The sequence below is a fragment of the Choloepus didactylus genome, chromosome X (genome assembly GCF_015220235.1).
Source record: "Choloepus didactylus isolate mChoDid1 chromosome X, mChoDid1.pri, whole genome shotgun sequence".
In the NCBI taxonomy this organism is placed as follows: domain Eukaryota; kingdom Metazoa; phylum Chordata; class Mammalia; order Pilosa; family Megalonychidae; genus Choloepus; species Choloepus didactylus.
In genome coordinates this window covers 124,686,598-124,707,085 of record NC_051334.1, presented here as the reverse complement: position 1 = coordinate 124,707,085, position 20,488 = coordinate 124,686,598, and the positions used below count along the sequence as shown (strand labels likewise).

Here is a 20,488-nt window from a genome sequence, read left to right as displayed (position 1 = left end):
TTTCTTGAGGCTTGTTTTATGTCCCAGCTTATGGTCCCTTCTGGAGAAAGATCCGTGATCACTAGAGAAAAATGAGTGTCCTGGTGCTTTGGGATGTAAGGTACTATATATTTCTGTTAAAATTCTCTATATCTCTTTCTTCTTTTTGTTGTTTCTCTGTTGGTAGGGTTCCCTTTAGAATCTGAAGTAGGGCAGGTCTTTTATTGGCAAAGTCTCTCAGGACTTGTTTGTCTGTGAAAAATTTAAGCTCTCCCTCAAATTTGAAGGAGAGTTTTGCTGGATAAAATATTCTTGGTTGGAAATTTTTCTCTCTCAGTATTTTAAATATGTCATGCCACTGCCTCCTCACCTCCATAGTGGCCACTGAGTAGTCACAACTTAGTCTTATGTTGTTTCCTTTGTATGTGGTGAATTGCTTTTCTCTTGCTGCTTTCAGAACTTGCTCCTTCTCTTCAGTATTTGACAGTCTGATCAGAATATGTCTTGGAGTGGGTTTATTTGGATTTATTCTATTTGGAGTTCGCTGGGCATTTATGCTTTGTGTATTTATATTGTGTAGAAGGTTGGGGACGTTTTCCCCAACAATTTCTTTGAATACTCTTTCTAGACCTTTACCCTTCTCTTCCCCTTCAGGGACACCAATGAGTCTTAAGTTTGGATGTTTTATTTTATCTATCGTTTCCCTGAGATCCATTTCGATTTTTTTTATTTTTTTCTCTATTCTTTCTTTTGTTCTTTCATTTTCTGTTCTGTGGACTTCTAGGACACTGAGATGTTGTTCAGCTTCCTCTAGTCTTGTATTGTGAATATCCAGAGTCTTTTTAATTTGGCCAACAGTTTCTTTTATTTCCATAAGATCTTCTATTTTTTTATTTAGCCTTGCAATGTCTTCTTTATGCTCTTCTAGGGTCTTCTTTATGTAGCTTATATCCTGGGCCATGGTCTTCTTGATGTCCTTCAAATCCTTTGCCATGCTTTCGTTCCTCGATTGTGTTTCTTTGATTAATTCTGCGAGGAATTTCGTTTCTTCTGATAACTTGATTTGTGTGTTTGGAGTTGGATTCTCCATATCATCTGGTTTTATCATATGCATTGAGATTTTCTGTTGTTTTTGGCCTCTTGGCATTTGCTCTGCTCGACAGGGTTCTTTTAATTTGTAAAAAAAAAAAAAAAAAAAAACCTATCTAATTTTTCAGAAACACTGTTTGGTGACATACACTTTCTCTAACTAACCAGCAGATGGTGTCTGTGAGTCACCTATACCTCTCAAGTCAGTTCTTCACCTTGTCCCCGCGTTATATGGGGAAACGATTCTTGTGGGGTCCAGCCGGAGAACTCAGCCTGGGTGTGTTGCTGGAGCTGTCTGCCCTGAATGCGGGGCGCTTGTATGGGTGGTCAGGGAGGAAGGACAGCCTCAATATTCAAATCCCCCCGGTTCCCGGAGATTCAAGGCCGCCGCAAGAGTCTAAGCCTTCATTTCATTTCAGCCCCAGCCGCTCTCTCTCAATGACCCACAAACCACCGGACTTGGCATAGTGTCTCTGGGATCTCTGAGCAGGTCCCCCCGCCCAGCTGTGATCCTCCAGGACCTCTGGTGAGGTAATGCTGTGCTATGTCATCAGCGCGCACCGTCCCTCAAGGGAAGCCCCGGGCCGCCAAGCCAAGCCAGCTCGCTTTCAGCCTTATGCAAAAATGGCCGAACGGGGCGTCTCCACACCCCACTCCTCGCACAGTTCCTCCTTCCCAGCTCCGGGACAACAGGTGGGGCTCTGGGCTGTGGGCACGGCCCCAGGCAGGAGTTTATCCAGCCCTCCCGGGAGCGAGCTGCTAGCCGCGGGGATTCTTTTGGCTTCTGGCTTTCCGCTCCGTTCCCCTGGCCCCAGGGATATCTGCAGCGGGCTATCTTCCAGGCCAGACACCAAGAGGCCAGCCCAGCCCCCTCTTGCTGTGTTTTACTGCATGTTTCCCACGATCGCACCTGCAGCTGATCGCACCTGCAGCCACTCCTGGCTTTTCCCCTTTTTTTCTTTTTTCTTTTTTTTTAATTAAAAGAGCCCGTTGGTCTCCAGATGCCAAACCCTGGTTTCCCCAGATCGCCGCGCGGCTGCAGGACTTTCAGCCAGCTTACTCACTCATTTCAGAATGCAGACTCTCAGTTTCACCAAGTATACAGCCCCTGGGAACTAGCAGATCTCGTCCAGCTGGCACATCGCTGTAACCGGTATTCTGGGTCACTCTCTGGTCCTTATCTAGTGTTTTCCACGGAGGTGTTCCTTAGCCCTGTCTCACCTAGCCGCCATCTTCTAGGTTCTCCCAATATTAAATCTGTATTGCTTTTTAAGTTCTTTAATGACACACTCAAAGTTTTTACATGAGAAGGACCCACTATTTTAGTTAACATTTAAACAAAGTTGTTATAAGGAATAAAAGACTGAACACATTTATGAATAAACTGCAGCATTTATCTTTAGGTTCATGTGCTGTCCAACACATTTACAAATGTATAGCTTATGAAACTACAGAACCACAGGGCTGAAAGGAAACCCTAAATTATATTTATTGCAATCAGATCTTATGACAGAATAATATTTAAACTTATTTGATGGTCATTTAGGCTCATCTGACTAATCACATAGATGTTAACCACAGGGCTCCCCAAACATGGAATGGACAATTAAAATTAAAATGAAGTGCAGTAGACAACCAGAATGATATCAATTTTCTGAGTTACAGTTTTCTACTTTCAAAACTGAGCACTTAAAAGTTAATGAGATAAAACTTCACTGTTTAACAATAATATATCAAAACTACACATATATACAGGAAGAATATAGTCATACTGCAGCCTCTGGCTTTAAGATCATCCACTGGTCAAAATATTTAGAAATTCAAAGCATGTGAAGTCACAAATGGGAATAGAAAGAATCTTAAGGCATAATTTAATTCAGCAACTCATTTTACAGCTGACCAAACTAAAGACTAAGGGCAATTGGACTGTAACAATCCATATGTGCTTTTTTTAAAATATGTAATTTTTTATTAAATTCAGTTTTATTGAGATACATTCACATACCATACAGTCATCCATGGTGTACAATCAACTGTTCACAGTGCTGTCATATAGTTGTGCATTCATCACCCCAATCTATTTTTGAACATTTTCCTTACACCAGAAAGAATAATAAAAAATAAAAGCAAAAAAGAACACCCAAATCACCCCCCCCATCACACCCTATTTTTCATTTAGTTTTTGTCCCCATTTTTCTACTCATCCATCCATACACTGGATAAAGGGAGTGTGATCCACAAGGTTTTCACATTCACACTGTCACCTCTTGTAAGCTACATTGTTATACAATCATCTTCAAGAGTCAAGGCTACTGGGTTGGAGTTTGATAGTTTACAGTATTTACTTCTAGCTATTCCAATACATTAAAACCTAAAGAGGATTATCTATATAGTGTGTAAGAATGTCCACCAGAGTGACCTCTTGACTCCATTTGAAATCTCTCAGCCACTGAAGCTTCACTTCATTTCATCTTGCATTCCCCTTTTGGTCAAGAAGGTGGCCTCAATCCCATGATGCTAGGTTCAGACATCCCCGGGAATCATATCCTGCATTGCCAGGGAGATTTACACCCCTGGGAGTCAGGTCCCACATAGTGGGGAGGGCAGTGAGTTCATCTGCCAAGGTGGCTTAGCTAGAGAGAGAGGGCCACATCTGAGCAACAAACAGGCACTGAGGGGGAGACTCTTAGGCACAATTATAAGCAGTTTTAACCTCTCCTTTGCAGTAACAAGCTTCATAAGTACAAGCCCCAAGATAGAGGGCTTGGCATACCAAGCCAGCAGTTCTCAATGTTTGTGAGAACATCAGCAACAATCCAGGTGAGGAAGTCCAACACTTCCGCATTCTCCCCCAGCTCCTCAGGGGGGCCCTGCATGTATATTTTTATTATCCACCCAAATTACTTTGGGATGTGTTGCTATTTCACTCCAATGTATACAAACCTATCATATCTCACTTCCTATTCAAAGTTCCATGCAATTGTGCTGTTTGAACAAACTGACTTTAGAAGTTAAATTGTTTAGAAAATATAGATCCTGAACCAGATAAACATCTCTTCCCTTGGTCTCAAATGGAAGTTGAAGTTTTAACACAGTCAGTTTCAACCTTTACCCTTTGGCCCTATTTGCCCTAGTATTAATCAGATCTGCTTCATTCATATCTCTAATTGAAGTCTGGGCTCTTTTCAGCATTTTTTTTTAGCTCTGAGTTTCAGGTGTCACACAGATACCCTATGTTCCAGAGACCAATCAGGTTATACATAAAGGGAGCAGCATCTCAGGGTTTGGAGACAGCCATTAAAATTCAGGAATAGATTTGACTACTGTAAGAGCTTACAATCTTGGGAAAACTACAATAATCATTTCCCTGTTGGGCTGTGCTCTAAGATTCAGTTCTGAGTTTACACATTGTAGTCAGTTCATACTGGTGAGGCATTATAGTGTTTGCCTTTGTTTCTGGTGTACTTTACTCAAAATGCTGTCTACAGGATCCATTCACCTCATTGAGTGTCTCACAGCTTCACTCCTTCTCATAGTTGCTCAATATTCCATTGTATGCATACACCACAGTTCACCATTCTGTTCCTCAGTCAATGTACCCTTAGGCCACCTCCACCCACTGCAAATCATGAATACTGCCTCCATGAACACCAGTGTGCAAATGTCCATTCATGTCTCTGCTCTCGGATCTTCCAAGTACAAACCACATAATGAGGTTGCAGGACCTTATGGCTCCCACATACTTAGCTTCTTGTGGAACAACCACACTGACCTCCAGAAAGGTTACACCATTCTGCCTCCTCATCAACAATAAATCGGTACATCCCCGTTTCCATGTTTTCACCAGCACTTTAACCCTTATTTATGTCATGTGTGCTTTTGAAAATGAGAAGATAATGGTCATGTAGAAGTAAGGTAAATTTTCTTGATACAGAAAAATTATGTTTTTTTTAAATTCAATTTTATTGAGATTGTTCACAATCGAATGGGCACAATTAATTGCCCATGGTAGCATCATACAGCTGTGCATCCATTATTCCATAAAGGAAATAAATACAAAAAAGAAAACTCAAATCCTCTCATACCCCTAACCCCCCCACTCCATTATTGACTCATGGTATTAGTATAGTACATTTGTTACAGTTGATGAAAAAAGTCAAACTACTACTAACTGTAGTACATAGTTTGCAATAGGTATATTTTCCCCTATATACCCCTGTATTATTAACTTCTAGTTATAGTGTCATACATTTGTTCTAGTTCATGAAAGAGATTTCTAATATTTGTAAATTAACCACAGACATTGTCCACCACAAGATTCACTGTTTTATAAATTCCCATATTTTAACCTCCAACTTTTCTTCTGGTGACATACATGACTCTAAGCTTCCCCTTTCCACCACATTCACACACCATTTAGCACTGTTAATTATTCTCACAATAATATGCTACTGTCAAAACCTCTGTCCATTTCCAAACATTTAAGTTCAACCTAGTTAAACATTCTGTCCTAAAATGCAACCACTCCCCATTCTTTAGCCTCATTCTATATCCTGGTAACTTATATTTCATGTCTATGAGTTTACATATTATAATTAGTTCATATCAGTGAGACCCCGCAATGTTTGTCCCGCAAGGTTTCTTCACCATCCCATTTTTTTTAAGATGGTTTTGTTCACCCACCATATATTCTGTCCTTAGTAAACAATTGATGGTTCCCTGTATAATCATGTATTTATGCATTCACCACCATCACCAATATCTATATAAGGACATCCCCATTTCTTCCACAAAAGAAGAGGAAGAGTCAAAGAAGGTAGAGAACAAAAGAAAAAGAAAGAAAGAAAATGACAGCTAAAAAAGCAACAAAAGGAAAGATAGAATTAAACTAAAGTACAATAAAAGACTCAGACAACATCACCAATACCAAGAGTCCCTTAGCCTTCCCTTATATCCCTCTCTTATATGCCTTTAGCTTTGTTATATTGCCTTTGTTACATTAAAGGAAGCATAATACCATGTTGCTGTTAACTATAGTCTCCAGTTTGCATTGATTGTATTTTTCCCCAGTACCACTCCATTTTAACACCTTGCAATGTTGACATTCATTTGTTCTCCCTCATGTAAAAACATATTTGTACATTTTATCACAATTGTTGAGCACTCTAGGCTTCACTGAGTTATACAGTACCAGTCTTTATCTTTCCTCTTTCCTTCTGGTGTCTCACATGCTCCTAACCTTCTACTTTCAACCATATGCACAGTCATCTTTGTTAAGTGTACTTACATTGCTATGCTACCATACCCAAAATTGTGTTCCAAACCTCTCACTCCTGTCTTTTCCTGTCAGTCTGTGGTGCTCCCTTTAGTATTTCCTGTAGAGCAGGTATCTTGTTTACAAACTCTCTCATTGTCTGTTTGTCAGAGAATATTTTGAACTCTCCCTCATATTTGAAGGACAGTTTTGCCAGACATAGGATTCTTGGTTGGTGGTTTTTCTCTTTCAGTATCTTAAATATATCATACCACTTCCTTCTTGCCTCCATGGTTTCTGCTGAGAAATCTGCACATAGTCTTATGACACCTTCTTTGTATGTGATGGATCGCTTTTCTCTTGCTGCTTTCAGGATTCTCTCTCTGTCTTTGATGTTTGATAATCTGATTATTAAGTGTCTTGGCATAGGCCTATTCAGATCTATTCTGTTTGGGTTATGCTGTGCTTCTTGGATCTGTAATTTTTTGTCTTTCATAAGAGATGGGAAATTTTCATTGATTATTTCTGCTATTGTTGCTTCTGTCCCTTTTCCCTTCTCTTCTCCTTCTGGGACACCAATGATATGTACATTCTTGTACTTCATTTTTTCCTTAAGTTCTCGGAGACATTGCTCATATTTTCCATTCTTTTCTCTATCTGTTCTTTTGTGTGTAGGCTTTCAGGTGCCTTGTTCTCCAGTTCCTGAGTGTTTTCTTTTGCCTCTTGAGATCTGCTGTTGTATGTTTCCATTATGTCTTTCATCTCTTGTGTTGTGCCTTTCATTTCCCTAGATTCTGCCAGTTTTTTTCAAACTTTAAATTTCTACCTTATGTTTGCCCAGTGTTTCCTTTATATCCTTCATCTCTTTTGCCATATCTTCCCTGAACTCATTAATTTTTTATTTTATTTAGCATATTTCTTTGAAAATCTTTAATTGATTGCTTCATTAAAGTGAAACAATATCTCATCTGTATCATGATTGAGGTGTAAGTTTTTTCCTTTGACTGGGTCATGTCTCCATCCTTCCCAGTGTAATTTGTAGTCCTCTGTTGTCTAGGCATCTGGCTTCCCCAGTTACCCCAGATTTTCACAGACCAGAATGGGTTCAGATCTCAGAATGGGGTTATATTCAGTTTCAAGACTCCCTGATGGTGTGTCTTAGAATTTGATGGACTTTCCTGTGAGGTCTCTAGTCACTGTGCTTTTCCTAACCTGCCCAGCAGGTGTGCCTGTCAGCCTGTCACTCCCAACTGATGTAAAGAGGTGTGGTCCCTTTAATTCTTAGGTTGTTTGTGTTTTGGATGCAGGCCCTGGGGTCTGAGTTCAGCAGGAGGGGCAGGCCCTTGAGCTGGGTCCCACCTCCTTCCTCTTAGGGAAGATACACCCCCTAGGGAGCTATCTTCTGCATTTCGATAGTTTCTTTGTCTCTCTGGCTCTGTCAACTCCACCCCTGTCTGGGTCAGGGCACTGTGAGCTGAAAATAGCTGAGGCTGCACTTAGCCACTCAGGTTGAGAGAAAAAGGGAAAGAAAGCTCCCCTTCAGAGCCCATCCATGGCCCCCAATTTTACCCATTGGTCAGATAGAGCATGTGGTCTTCTGGGCTCCCCTTCCCAGGCACAGGTGTTTTCCAGCTTTCTATCATCAGTCTCTAAAAGTCTCTGTATTTTTTTTCCTTTTTTAATTTTTTTCCTCTCCATCAGCCCCACCTCTTCTCCACTGGGAGTTATCTCAGGGTACTTTGCTGCTTGTCTATGTTTGTAGTCTGTATTCAGCAGTCCACATTTGTTAATTAAAACCCCAGTTCAAGCTGGTCTGAGCTATATTTGCTCACTCAGAGAATGCTAGTTTCTCCCACAGGGATGTCCTGCTGCTCAGCCTGCCATGGGGGGAGATGGCTCCCATCAAAGGTCCACAGTTTTTACTTACAGAGTTTATGCTGCGATCTCAGTCTTTCCACCCAATCCAGGTTGGAGTACAATGTGTGGACAATCATCATTGTCCCCCAGCAGTTGTTCCAGTTTATTTACTAGTTGTTCCTGGTTGTTTATTAGTTGTTCCAGGGTACTGACTAAATTCCACACCTCTCTATGCTGCCCTCTTAGCTCCTCCAAAAATTGTGTTTTGATGACCTTTCCAACAGTGAATATAAAATTAAGTTTGTAACCATCAAAAGTATGTAAGCATCATGAACTAGAACAAATGTATGTCACTATTACCAGGTTTTAATAATGGGGTGGTATATTGGAAAAATTCAATTAATGCAAATTAAGGTCTATAGTTAATAGCAACATTGTAATATTCTTTCATTAATTATAACAAAGGCACTATACCATAGCTAAATGTCAATAATAGGGGGATATAAAGAAGGGGTATGGGTTTTTTTTTCAGGAGAAAATGGGAATGTTCTCATATAGACTGTGGTGGTGAATGCATAACTATATAATTATACCAGGATCCACTGATTGTACACTTAGGTTGGATTGTATGGTGTGTGAATAAAACTGTTTTTTTTAAAAAACAAACAGAAAACTACAAGTGCTGAGGGGAAAAGTATGTTAGCCTCAAATACAAGATGAACATAAAACCACGTAACTTTAGAGCGCATGTAATAGTCTTGCTGAAAAACAGTTACTGCAATTGTCAACAAAAAGAATATCTTCAAAGCAGTGCTCTCTCTATAACTTGTAATAATTTCATTTGCCGATTTTAAAAAGTATTCTGTGGACTATAAATTTTCTGCAAAGACTTCTACTTTATTGTCACCTGAAATTACAGATATCCAAGATACAAACGATGTGTACTCTATCCAGTTCAGCTGCTGCTTTTATAATATCACCTAAAAATAAAATGCAGATAGTAGGTGTTTTAAAGTAGTTAAATGTTTACTTGCATTTTACATCACATAAACTGATGCATTTTTTTTTTATAATTTTAACACTATCTTGCATCTTCTCCCTCTCTCCTCCAATTCATCACATGGATTTTCCAAAGTTATGTCATAGTAAGTGACAGGTGTCACCAATAATGTGAAAGCATGGGCTGGTATTGCAAATCCATATTTAGTTTGATTTTAGTGGAGCAAAGTAAAGCTATGTATTTTCTAGGTTATTTATGTGGTTCCCAGTAAATAGCTTGTCATTACAAGGAAGTGCAAAGGTAAACATTTTATTGGAAATTCAATTGTCAATTATTTGATAAACTCTACAAGTTATAAAGCATAAAGCTGGCAAAACCTATCAGAATCAACTTTTGTGGAATGCTGGAATCTAGTAAAAAACTTATAACAAACTAGGAGAAAGCTTAATAGGGAAAGAAGCTGCTACATTGCAGTTAGAAAGTGCTGTGTTTTAAATTTCCCTCCCACCACTCCCCACTCCCCAGGTTGACTGCAGGCATGAAGATGGCTGCCCACATTCCTGGTGCAGATTGCTAGTGACAGAGGGAGCAATATGGACCTTATTCTCAAAGAATTATTGTTGTGGGTTTCAAACATCCCTCAAGGACCAATGCAAGGGCTTGCCTTTGTTTTACCCAGCTCAGAGCATTACCAGGGCTGAGGAGGTTTCTTGGGTGGTTTTTGCCAAAGCATATAGAAGGGAAAGTATTGGCCAGAGCAGCCTGTGTCAAGGTATAAAGTTAGGACAAGCATTAGACAGACAGGAGGGGTCTGAGAAGGAAGTGGTTGGGAATGAAGACATGTGGGGAAATAAGGGCTTTTTGAAGCTCATGACTATATGAGGGAATAGAAAAGGCCATACACACAAGCAGACCTAGCTGCATTCTCATACCTTAAGCTTTCACCTGTCACTGACCTCCAGGCTTTGTGCAAGCAGAAAGTGAAGGCTGAGGTAGAGTTGTAAATGGCTTGGCTAAGTACTGAAGGAGTGCCCCAACTCAGAGCCAACTTGCAAAGATTGGGAAAATTCATTTTTACTCTTTCTTTTTTTCTCTCTCTCTTTTTTTTACTTTTCTTGGCTCCAGGCATTTAAAGAAACTCCATAAGAACATCTTGACCAAAAAGGGGATGTGAAAGGAAATGAAATAAGCTTCAGTGGCAGAGAGATTCCAAAAGGAGCCGAGAGGTCACTGGTGGGCACTCGTATGCACAATATAGACAACCCTTTTCAGGTTCTAATGAATTGGGGTAGCTGGTGGTGGATACCTGAAACTATCAAACTACAACCCAGAACCCATGAATCTTGAAGACAATTGTATAAAAATGTGGCTTATGAGGGGGCACAGTGGGATTGGGGGGGGGGGGCATGGGGATCACACTCCCCTTTGTCTAGTTTGTGGATGGATGAGTGGAAAGGTGGGGAAAGGAAACAAATAAACAAACAGACAAGGGCGCCCAGTGTTCTTTTTTACTTTAGTTGCTCTTTTTCACTTTAATTATTATTCTGGTTATTTTTGTGTGTGTGGTAATGAGGGTGTTGGGGATTGATTTTGGTGATGAATGTATAACTATGTAATGGTACTGTGAACAATCAAATGTATGATTTGTTTTGTATGACTGCGTGGTATGTGACTATATCTCAATAAAATGAATATTAAAAAAAAGAAAAAAGAAAAAGTTGTATATTTTGCCGAGAAAAAAATAAATAAATAAATAAAGAAACTCCATAAAAACCCTAGTTGACCACCTCACACTCACTACAATGGGTATTATTTTAAAAATGGAAAATAACAAGTGCTGGCAAGCATGCAGAGAAATAGGAACTCTCATGCATTGTTGGTGGGAATGTAAAATGGTGCAGCCACTGTGGAAAACAGTTTGATGGTTTCTGAAAAAGCTAAATATAAAACCACCATATAATCTAGCAATTTCACTTCTAGGTATATGCTAAAAAAAATTGAAAGTGGGGACTCAAACAGATATTTGTACATCAATGTTCACAGTAGCATTATTTACAATAGCCAAAAGGTGGAAGCAACCCAAATGTCCACCAGCAGATGAATGGATAAACAAAATATGGTATACCCATACAATGGAATATTATTCAGCTTTAAAAAGGAATGAAGTTCTGGTATATGCCACTACCTGGATGAACCCTGATGACATGTTGAGTGAAATAAGCCAGACACAAAAGGACAAACATTGTATGATATCATTGATATGAAATAATTAGAATAAGCAAACTCATAGAGTCAGAATCTAGAATATAAGTTACCAGAGGATAGGGTGGGGTAGGGAATAGGGACTTAAGTTTTAACATGTACAGCATTTCTATTTGGGATGATAGAAAAGTGTTGGTAATGGATGGTGGTGTTGGAAGTACAACATTGTGAACATAGTTAACAACACTGAATTGTATATTTGATGTAGATAATAGGAGAAATTTTAGGTCATATATATGTTCTAGAATAAAAATTTTATGAAAAAATCTAGGGAACTGCACAACACAGTGTACTCTAGGTTAAAACATGAACCATAGTTTACAGTACAATTATAAAAATGTTCTATCATTAACTGTAAGAAATGTAGCACACAAATTCAAGGTGTTTATAATAGGATGGTACATGGGAACCTTGTATCTTATACCTTTTTCTGTAAAAAAAACTTCTCTAATAAAACCTTTTGCTAATACCGCAGAAAGATCAAAAGGTTAGAGTATTCAGTCACAAAATAAGCTCTTTAAAAAGATTAAGCATATTACTTATAGATCCCTTCAGCCATCTCACCAGAAGTCAAGAAAAGAGGATGATCTAGGAAAGATCTGCTGAGAAGCCTCTTGTCTAATGTATCCCTGTGACATATAGGGAAGACCCACAAGGTTCTTGAGAATGTTATACTAGCAGAAACACTGCTACCTTGGACTGAAAGGGACAGCAAGAGTATAAAGTGATAATAGGTCATTGGACCTCCAAAATTCTAGACAGGAAACAGACTGATGAAACTACAAAGCTGCAAACACATTCTACCCCTTCATAAAACAAGAAAGATGACTCTGAGAGTGGAACCATGAGCCCAGAGGGCAGAGCCTAGAGACCAGAGATTATTCTCAGGCCTTGAAACCTAATCGAGTTTACTTGGCTGGACTTCAAATTTTCTTAAAATCTGACTCCTTTTCCTTTTGATTTCCTCCCCTTTGAACCAGAATATCTGTAACTGGTAACCCATGCCTGTCCCACTGTCTTAGTTTGCTAATGCTGCAGAATGCAAAACACCAGAGATGGACAGGCTTTTATAAAACGGGGGTTTATTTCGCTACACAGTTACAGTCTTAAGGCCACAAAACATCCAAGGTAACACATCAGCAATCGGGTACCTTCACCGGAGAAAACCTCTGCTAGCTAGGAAGGCAGCCGGCGTCCGCTCCAAAGCTCTGGCCTCAAAATGGCTTTCTCCCAGGACGTTCCTCTCCAGCAAGCTTGCTCCTCCTCAAAACATCACTCACAGCTGCACTCCATTCCCTCTCTTTGAGTCAGCTCATTTATATAGCTCCACCGATCAAGGCCCACCCTGAATGGGCGGGGCCACACCTCCATGGGAACATCTCATCAGAATCATCTCCCACAGCTGGGTGGGGCACATTCCAAGCAAATCCAACCAGCACCAAAAACGTCTGTCCCACAAGACCACAAAGATAATGGCATTTGGGGGACACAATACAATCAAACCGGCACACCCACCATTGTATTTTGGGAGCAAAATCCCAAGCCAAAGCAAGGCAAAACAGGTCCACATAGAGATGAATTTTGTCCCAGGATGCAGCATACCCAGAGCCTCACCCATACCCAATCTAGATGATTCAGATGATGAGATTTGGGATTTTTGAGCTGATGACTTTGAATTGATGCTGCAAAGGGTTAAGATTTCAGGGGAAGGTTGGGATGGGGTGAATGTATTTTGCATGTGGGATGTGGGTGAATCTTAGAAGGTCAGAAAACAGACTAATGGTAGGCAAATTAATGAAGCCCCACAGATGTTTATGCCCTAGTCCCTGCAACCTGTGAATATGTTAGGTTACATAGCAAGGGAGAATTAAGGCTGCAGATGGAATTAAAGTTGCTAATAAGCTATCCTTAAGATAGGGAGATTATGCTGGATTATCCTATGTGGTCTCAGAGTCCTTGGAAGTAGAAGAGGGAAGCAGAAGAGTCAGAATCAGAGAAGGAGATGTGACAAGGAAGCAAGGTTGGCAGAGTGATGTGAGGAGGACTCAACCTACCATTGCTGGCTTTGAATATGGAATATGGAGGCCATGGGCCAAGGAATGCAGACAGTATCTAGAAGCTGGAAAAAGCAAAGAAATGGATTCTCCCCTGGGGCCTCCACAAAGAGATACATTCATGACAACACCTTGATATTTTTTTTTAGACCAGTGAGACTTGTATTGGATTTCTAATCTACAGAACTCTAAAATATTAAATTTGTGTTGCTTTAAGCCACTATATTTGTAGCAATTTTTATGACAGCAACAGGAAACTAATACCGAAGTTGAGTATTGGTGTTTTTCCCTCAAAAATTTAAAATATCCTATGGATACCCTGTGAGTTTACCATGTGCACGTTGGCACATGGTTTGGGAACCATGGCTCTAGGATAGGCATTGGCAAACTAAAGCCCACAGGCCAAATCAAGCCCATTTCCTGTTTTTGTAAACAAAATTATGTTGGACACATCCATGTTCATTCCTTTATGTATTGTCTATGGCAAAGTACTGCAGAATCTGGTAGTTGTGACAGAGACTACATGGTCTGCAAAGCCTAAAATATTTACTATCTGGCTCTTTACAGGAAAATTTTGTGAACCCTTGCTCTAGGATGGCCCTACTCTCTCCTTCTAACTTTATTTCCCTTCATACTCCAGTTACATCCCCTTATCCCCACTCACAATATGCTTACTGTTCTGAGTTCCTGTCACAACCTTAGTTCATGCTACAATTCTATCCTTGATTTCCCTTTCAACCCTTTTCTAAATCCCATATCATTTAAGGCACATATCATGGCATATCTACTACCTAAATCCTTTAGTATGCATTCTATCAGAGCACTTTTTTCCTATACTACACCACTTATGTTATTGCTTTTTTTTATTATTTTGGGGTTATTGTTCTTTAAATTGCTTCATGTGACAATATGTCATTCCAAATATACCTTAAGTCCCTGAAAGGAAGCAACCATGTCATGAATTTCTCTGAAAAATTACACAAAAGTAGATGGAAGAATCAGTGAGCATGAAGATAGGTCAATTGAGATTATTCTGTTTGAGGAGCAGAAAGAAAATAAGAAAAAAAAAGAACAGAGCCTAAGAGATCTGTGGGATACCACCATCAAGCATACCAACTTACACAAAATCAGAGTCCCAGAGGAAGAGGAGAGAAAGGGGAAGAAAGGGTATTTGAAGAAATAATGCCCTAAAACTTACCAAATTTGATGAAAGATATGAGTCTACCCATCCAAGAAGCAACTCCAAGTAAAATAAACACATAGAAAATCACACCGACACATTTTAGTCAAATTGTTGAAAGAGAAAGACAAAGGAGAATCATGAAAGTTGTGAGAGAAGTAAATGGATACTAAATGAGATTAACAGCAGAGTTTTCTTCAGAAACTGTGGAGGCCAGCAGGCTGTGGAATGACATTTTTAAAGTGCTGAAAGAAAAACCTGTCAGCCAAGAATCCCATATCCATCAAATCTATTCTTCAAAAATGGTGAAATTAAAACATTCCTAGATAAACAAATGCTGACAAGACTTGTAGACTTTCCCTATAAAAAAATACAAAAGGAAATCCTTCAGTCCTGGTGAAGGACACTAGACAGTAATGATGCTATATGAAGAAATAAAGATCAATGGTAAACATAACTACATAATTTATTTAAAAGCCAGTATTACATAATTTTTGGTTTATTTCTTTTTCCTATGTGATATAAAAGAAAAATGCAATAAAACAATAATTATAAATCTACATTAATGGGCATGCAAAGCATAAAGATATATTTGTGACAACAACAACATAAAAGGGGGACAGAACTGTAAAGGAACAGAGTTTTGTATACTCTTGAAACTAAATTGTTATTAATTTGAACTTGATAGTTATAAAGTTACAATCTTAATTGTAATCCCAGAGTAACCAGTATGAAAAAAAAAACCTAAAAAATACATAGGAAAAGAATCAAGAAGAGAACTAATATGCTACACTAGGGAAAAATCAATCACAAAAGAAGGCAATAATAAAAAAAAATTGGGGAACAAAGAGGTTATACAACATAAAGGAAACAAACAGCAAAATGGCAGAAGTCCTTCCTTATCAGTTATTTAAGTGTAAATGGATTAAATTCTCCAATTTAAAGGTCTAGTATCCAGAATATATAAAGAACTCTTACAACTCCACAGAAAGAAAACCCAGTTGAAAAATGGGCAAATGTATTACTCAACCTTAAAAAGGAATGAAGTCCTGATACGTGCCTCTACATGAGTGAACCATGAAGACATCATGCTGAGTGAAATATGTCAGACACAAAGGGAAATATATTGTGATTCCACTTATATAAAATAGCTAGAATTTGCAGATGTGTAGAGACAGAAAGTAAAGTATAGGTTACCAAGGATGGGGCAGGGGTAGGGGTGATGAATATAAGGTTTCTGTTTGGGGTGATGGGAAAGTTCTGGTAATGAATGGTGGTGAAGGAAATGCAACATTGTGAATGTGATTAATCTGAATGGTTTTTTGGGAGAGTGGTTGAGATGGGAAAGTTTATGTTGTATATATGTTTCCACAATAAAATAAAGCAACTAAAGAGATTATTACAATCATTTGCAATAAATGATCTTGGCCTGGATTTAATAATGGAGGAGAAAAGGCCCAGAGGACATTATTGGAATATATGAAAACTTTGTAATATAAACTGAAAGCTTTATATTAAGGTTAAAGTTCCTGAACTTGATTACTTACTTGAGGTGGTTACATAAGTGAATATACTTGTTCTTAGGAAATATACATGGCAGTATAATGTGTTCAAGGTGCATGATGTGTACAATCTACTCTCATATGTTTAGAAGATTGATAGATGATAGATAGATAGACATAATGATAGATTGATGTAATGATAGATAAAATGACCCATAAATGTGGCAAAATGTTAAAATTGGTGGATCTGGGTATCAAGTCGGGGGAGGCGGTATGTTGGAGTTATCTGTATGGGTTTTGTATTATTTTTGTACTGTCCTTTAATTTTGAAATTATTTAAAAATAAAAGCTTAAGAAAAAATGGGCAAAGGATTTGAATAGACATTTCTACAAAGAAGGTATATAAATGACTAAAAAGCATATGAAAAGATGATGAAGATCATTAGGGAAATACAAATCAAAACCACAATGTGATAGCACTTCATACCCACTAGGATGGCTACAATAATTACAAAAAGAGAAAATAACAAGTGTTGGCAAGGATATGGAAAAACTGGAACCCTTGCACATTGCTGTTGGAAATGTAAAATGGTCAGCCCTTGTGAAAAAGTTTAGCAGTTCCTTAAAATGTTAAACCTGGAGTTACCTTATGATCCAACAATTCCACTGCTATTTATATACCTAAAAGTCCTGAAAATAGGCATTCAAACAAAAACTTGTTCATAGAAGCACTATTCACAATAGCCAAAAGGTGAAAATAACTCAAATGTCCATTAACTGATGAATGGGTTAAAAATGTGATATAGACTTACAATGGGATCTTATTCATCCATATAAAGGAATGAAATACAGATATATGCATGAAAAGGAATGAAGTAGGGATACATGCTACAATGTGGATGAACTTCCAAAACATTATGCTAAGAGAAAGAAGCCAGTCACAAAAGGTTACATATTCTGTGATTCCATTTATATGGAATACCCAGAAAAGATAAATCTATAGAGGCAGAAAGCAGATTAGTGGTTGCTGCGGGCTGGGGGAGGGGAAGGAGGGGGAGTGACTGCTTAATGTGTATGGGGTCTCTTTTTGGTGAAAATGTTTTGGAATTAGGTAGAGGTGATGGCTGCACAACATGGTGGATGTGCTAAATGTCTCTGAGTTGCATGTATTTTTTAAATGGCTACTTTTAGGTTATGCAAACTTTACCTGAATAAAAAAATATGGATGAGGTACTCTTTTATTCCCAGGCATAATGAATGTAGCTTTTCTTTTAAAAGAAGAAATATTCTTGGTTATAAATTTTCTCTGAAAAAGATTTAAATAAGTAGGAATTATGAGTTGAATTTTGAATAGCTTTCAAAATACTAATGGAGCAAGACTTGAGTGTATGCCAAACAGCATTAGATGAATAATTACCTACTCTACATGAAACAAAGCATATTTACAATCAAGGACAAGGTGATGATAACACAGATTCTTTTAGGGGCATTTAAGGGACCATATTGAAAATTAAACCTGTTTGTTATTATTGTTATTTTTCCCTATTTTAGAAGATCATTTTTAATGATCACTTTTGTTGGAAACTTTCTATCTTATTATAAAAATAGGACCTGTTCAGTAATTGCAATAATAATATGAATGATAAAATGGTGATGATAAATGGCAAACATTTATTAAGTGTTTACCACATGCAACAAACTGATCTAAGAGCTTTATATATATTGTCATTTAATCCTCTTAATAACCCTTTTATTTTTTATTTTTATTTATTATTAACATCATTTTAAATATGAGAAAACTGAAACACTAAGAGTTTAAGTAATTTACCTGAAGTCACAAAGAGATTCTGATCCAGACAGTCTAGCTTCAAAGCACCTGCTTTTAACCTTTACATTAGAGCTTTATGTTTGATCAGCAGCAGCCATCAACAATGAGGTAAGATCCTCTTCCAGCAAAAAGATTTTGACTCACTGTAGGCTCAGATAGTGGTTATAATTTTTTAGCAATAAAGTATTTTAAATTAAGGATTATATATTGTTTCTTTAAACATAATGCTATTGCACCTTTAATAGATTACAGTATAGCATAAACATAACTTCTATGGGCACTGGGAAACCAAAAGATTCTTGTGACTTGCCTTGTTATGATATTCACTTTATTGTGGGGGTATGGAACAGAACCTGCAAAATCTCTGAGGTATGCCTATGTGCTCTCCACTCCATTTCATCTTCATGGTCACATGGGAAGACAATGTGTTCTGGCCTCCCTTGTAGCTAGTAAGAATGTAATCACATAACAGAGTTCTGGCAAATGAGAACACCAGTGGACATATGTCACTTCTGGTATAATGCAATTAAAGCCAATATCTCCTCCACCTGTTTATGTCCGTGCCTTAGCAACCCTAGAAGCCATTTCTTCCAGTTGGGGCAGCAATAAGGTTGAAGCATAACAGATTCCTGAACAACTACTGGGAAGAGACCTGCTGATTGACAGCATCAGACTTGACAGGCACAAAAAATTTTTATTGAGTTAAGTCACAGAGACTTGGGAGTTGTTTTATAACTGCAGATAGGCCAACCTATCTTGTATAGTGTGGTATTCCTGTTTCCCCAAATACTGTGGGAAACTTTGGTTGCCTAGAGAATAACACAATTGTTTATTACATGTATTAAAAATGCTTCCATATACTATCCTTCTGAAATGTTTATCTTTGGATAAGTTAACTCTATGCTTTCAAAAGCTGGAAGGCATATATATCCTTGTACTTCAGATTTAAATTGGACACCAATTAGGATATCATATCAGTAAGCATTATACAATAAATGATGTGTGATAAATGGCTGACCATTTGGAAAAAAATAAAGCTGGATCCCTATCTCAGTGTCTACAGCAAAATAATTCCAAATGGATTAAAATTTTAATTTATAAAAAAGAAACCATAAACCTACCTGAAGAAAACATAGTGAATTTTAAAAAAATAATCTTGGCTTGGACAATGCCTTTCTGAACATGACAGAAAACCAACAGCCAAAAAATAAAACACTGATATATTTGAGTATGAAAACAAAATTTTATAAAAGACAAAAACAAGTGTCCTGGTGAATAAGTGTCAAGCAAGATAAAAAAGTATTTGCAACACAGATCAAGGCTAATCCATTAATACACAAAGAGAACTTAAAAGAACACTCAGAGAAAATGGAGTAAACAAATCTAGGTCACAGAAAGAAAACATACAAATGGTCAAGAGATATGAAGATGTTTAACCTTAGAAATAAGAAATGCAGATGAAAATAATGAGCTGACTTTTTTATAAACAGTTTTATTCACACACAATACAATCCATTCTAAGTAAATAATGTTTCCTGGTATAATCACATAATTATGCATTCACCATCACAACCTATATGAGGACACTTCCATTTCTTCTGCAAAGAAAGAGGAAAAGGAGAAAAAAATATAAAAGAAGAAAAATAAAAATAAAATAAAATACAATGAAAAGGTCAGACAACAACAGTATCACCAAGAATCCCATATCACTCCCTTATATCCCCCTCTTACAGACATTTAGCTTTGGTATATTGCCTTTGTTACAATTAATGGAAGCATCTTACAATGTACCATTAACTACAGACTAGTTTGCATTGATTGTATTTTTCCCCTAAACCATCCAGTTTTCAACACCTTGCAATGTTGACATTCATTTGTTCTCCCTCTTTTAAAAACATTTTTATATTTGTACATTTAATCACCATCATTGACCACTCTAGGTTTTGCTAACTTATACCATCTCAGTCTTTACTTCTGGAGTCATACGTGCCCCTAGTCTTCCATTTTCAACCATACTCACACTCATCTTTGTTCAGAGTACTTACAAAATTGTGCTATAATCACACAGTATTATGCTATCCATTTCTGGATCTATACAATCAATACTGTTGAACCTTATGTATGTCTTCATCATCAAATTCCCATTTTCTCCTGACAACCTGTGTTGTCAACTTTAACTCTCAAATTTTGCTTATCAATGTTAGTTATTAGCAAGTCCATGGAATATCTGTCCTTTTGTTTCTGGTTAATTTCACTCAATGTAATATCTACTACCATCTTGTCTTTTGGTTTTTATATGTCATATCTTATTTTTATTTTTTCTCTTTCTCTTGTTTTACTATTAATGATAGTCTTCATTTTTATTCTCTTCTCCAAACCTCTCTCTCCTGTCTTTTCCTATCTTCCTGTGGTGCTCCCTTTAGTATTTCTAGTAGAGCAGATCTCTTGTTCACAAACACTCTCAGTGTCATTTGTGTGAAAAT

At 37.8% G+C, this 20,488-nt stretch overlaps 1 protein-coding gene across 1 annotated transcript in view; it reads right to left on the bottom strand.

Moving 5' to 3' along the window:
• Window positions 1-8,829: 8,829 nt before the first annotated feature.
• Window positions 8,830-20,488, bottom strand: part of RADX (RPA1 related single stranded DNA binding protein, X-linked) — a 101,105-nt gene continuing 89,446 nt past the window's right edge. Inside the window, 3 exon segments of the mRNA XM_037820875.1 lie at window positions 8,830-9,066; window positions 9,068-9,087; window positions 9,089-9,159. Coding sequence (XP_037676803.1) covers window positions 9,030-9,066; window positions 9,068-9,087; window positions 9,089-9,159 — 128 coding nt within the window. The 3' untranslated portion in view covers window positions 8,830-9,029.